Source organism: Crocuta crocuta, unplaced genomic scaffold (assembly GCF_008692635.1).
Source record: "Crocuta crocuta isolate KB4526 unplaced genomic scaffold, BGI_CrCroc_1.0 scaffold27, whole genome shotgun sequence".
Classification (NCBI taxonomy): domain Eukaryota; kingdom Metazoa; phylum Chordata; class Mammalia; order Carnivora; family Hyaenidae; genus Crocuta; species Crocuta crocuta.
This window is the reverse complement of record NW_027532250.1, coordinates 6,113,712-6,116,686: the sequence shown is the minus strand read 5'-3', so window position 1 is coordinate 6,116,686 and position 2,975 is coordinate 6,113,712. Positions and strand designations below refer to the sequence as shown.

At 55.4% G+C, this 2,975-nt stretch overlaps 1 protein-coding gene across 2 annotated transcripts in view; it reads right to left on the bottom strand.

Annotated features, from left to right (window-relative positions):
• Positions 1-2,975, bottom strand: part of ATP9A (ATPase phospholipid transporting 9A) — a 115,060-nt gene that overhangs the window by 17,943 nt on the left and 94,142 nt on the right. For both annotated transcript variants that reach the window (XM_077778378.1, XM_077778377.1), the window contains exons 16-18: positions 2,883-2,975; positions 1,737-1,820; positions 26-196 (exon numbers count right to left, since the gene is read on the bottom strand). In XM_077778378.1, coding sequence (XP_077634504.1) covers positions 26-196; positions 1,737-1,820; positions 2,883-2,975 — 348 coding nt within the window. The remainder of the gene's footprint in view (positions 1-25; positions 197-1,736; positions 1,821-2,882) is intronic.

Genomic DNA, 2,975 nt, shown 5'->3' with positions numbered 1-2,975 from the left:
CGGGCCCCCGGCAGGTGCTCCCTACCTTGATGCCCGCGTTCCGCAGGGTCTCCAGGGTGGGCCTCACGTCCGCCTGCAGCTGGTCCTCCACCCCCGTGAGACACAGAAGCTCCATCTCCATCTCCAGGCTCTCGATCACGGTGGCCACTTTGAGGGAGCGGTCGTGCACGCTCAGCTTGGCCTGGACGTAGCGGGCCTGGGGCANGGGGCGTCGGGGGTACAACGCCAAGGGAGGGGGCGGCGGCACGTGGCTGGACCCCAAAGGGATGAACCGAGACTCTCGGCCCAGACCTCGGCCAGGCCCCGGCCCCACCCCTTCCTCTGTACTTCGCTGGCTGTGCAACTTCTAGCAAGTTGCTCAATTTATCTGAGCCTTAGCTGTTTTCTTCCACGAAGCAGCCACAAGAGCCCCAGCCTCACCGGGTTGTTACAAGGATTGGTGCCCCCGGATCTCAAAGAAAACAGCAGGCTCTGCCACAACATGCGCTTTGTGACCAAGCATCCCTGATCGCTGGGTTTTCTGAAGACAAAGTCCCGCCTCCAAGGACCGCTGGCCCCACCCTTCCATTTAAGCCACTTTCAAGAATTTAGTAAATACAGGGGCGCCTGGGTGGCTTAGTCGGTTAAGCGTCCGACTTTCGCTTAGGTCATGATCTCGCGGTTCGTGGGTTCGAGCCCCGCGTCGGGCTCTGTGCTGACAGCCAGCTCAGAGCCTGGAGCCTGTTTCAGTCTGTGACTCCCTCTCTCTCTGACCCTCCCCTGCTCATGCTGTCTCTCTCTCTCTCCTAGAAATAAATAAAACATTAAAAAAAAAAAATTAAAAAAAAAAAAAGAATTTAGTAAATACATGGAAGAAAATCAAAACTCCCCTCAGGAGCTGATTCAAACACATGCCTTTAAACTTAAAAAGACAGTCGAATCTACCGGGGCTGGAACTCTTGCTAAATAAAGCTTTACCAAGAACTCAAGCGCACGGACGAGACAGGCTCAAGCACAGCTCCTCTGGGTGAGGAACGAGAGGACCCCAGAGGCCTGTCCCCAGTCACCCGTCCCTCCCTCACAGTCCTGAGGCCTGGGGATCCAAGGGCCCTTCCCGCAAGGAACATGCAGTCCATGGGACAAGAAGGCAATGAACCAGACAGATCTACGCTGCAGCCCTGAGCCGTGAAAGCCAATGACCCGGTTAAACTCTTTTTACAACTTAAAACACTGAGGGCTCCAAGGGGGTGATTCATTTCGTTTTCCAGAAGGTATACTACGTGCCAGTGACCATCCTGAGCGTCAGGATGTAACAGCAAACCAGACTGACAGTCTCTGCTCTTGGAAAGATTTCATTCCCAGAAGGGGCTATTAGGAAGAATGTTAGATGTAAACATATAAACAAGGTCAGTCTGGATGGTGATTAAGTGAAGAAAGTTAAGCGGGGTGATGGATGGTGAGCGGTGGGGTGGAGCTGCCTTAGATGGGGAGTCCGGGGAGGCTTCTCGGAGGAGGCGGCGTTTGAGCAGAGACCCAAAGGAGGTGAGGGAGCAGGCCATGGAGCTCTGTGCAGGAAGGGAGTTCTGGGCAGAGAGAATGGCAAGTGCAAAGGCCCTGTGACAGAAGTGAGCCTGGGGCACTCAGAAAGGACATCGGTATGGCCAGAGCAGACTGAGCGAGGGGGAGACCAAGAGGAGAGGTGGGGGGGGGGTGCGGAGGAAGGCAAAAAATAATGGGAAGGTCATGGGACCACTTACTTCAAAGTCTTGATACTGCTCCTCCGCTAAAGATTTCTTCGCCACCACGAGAACCCGCAGTCCTTCTCGGGCCATGTTTCCACACTGAAAAGCAGACCGCAGTCAGCGGAGGGCCGCACTAAGGGCCTTGCTTCCGAGCCCCGGACTCTCACGGGGGAGGGCTGGACGCTGACATGGACAGACCCCTACCAAAGGCACAGGGAAACTGGCCAATTCGAACATCGCCTTCCCCTATAGCAACCTTCCCTGAAGCAGGCCTTCTAAAGGGAGATTGCAAATGGCAGCCCGCAGGCCAAACATTGGTCTATGCATAGGTTTTCTCCACTGGGCGCAATATATGCTTCAAAAGCTCAGTCAGCAGCACCGTAAGACTTCACAGACAAATCTGGATTTCCGGCTTGTTGGGGGGAAAAAAAACCCAAACCTCTGACGCCACCACACCTGCTTTCCCAAATGACCACAGCCAAAGATGGATGAAAAGCAGCTGCTTCCATGTATTCCCAAAAAACGGCTGTCAGGTGAAGAATATTCTGTTATGCTTAACACACAACGTGCCACCTTGCTGGAAAGACACACCCTAGCCTGTTGCATGTGACTCACCCGCCCCTGTTGGTACTGAGTTTGCAAACCCTCTACCTGAAAATGTAATGTTACTGAATGGAAATTGGGCATCCCCCCACATCCGAACCCCCCACCTGGAGCTGAGAGAGAAAACGACAATGGGAAGAGTTTCTTCCCCCCCGGCTGTGGCCGATCCTCCACCTCACCAATCAGGATGGGCAGCCTGTGACGTGGCCCCCCAAGGATCCCCGCCCTCCTGCCGCCTGCCACCAGCCAAACGCCAGTGAGGAGGAGGTGACTCGTGAGCTTGGGAGTGGGCCTCGCCCCGCTTGAGCCTTCAGATGAGACCTGCGTCCCAAGCAACCACTTGAGAGACCCTGCGAAGAAGAGCTGGCTAGGCTGCGGACAGATGCCTGACGCACAGAATCCGTGAGGGATGGAAGTGTGCTGTCCCAAGCTGCTAGGTTTGGGGGCAACGTGTTACGCAGCCACGGATAACGAGTACAGAGAGCCGTGTTACTACGCCATGCGAGGGGCAGGCTCCAGAACGTGCTTCTGCGGCCCTCACTCCCCACAGCCGCTTACCTCTTCCTCCAGCCAGTCGTTGTACTGCACGATGCCGGCCATGACAACGTCCGCCCCCTTCATGTAGAACGTGATCTCTCCCGTCGATTCATC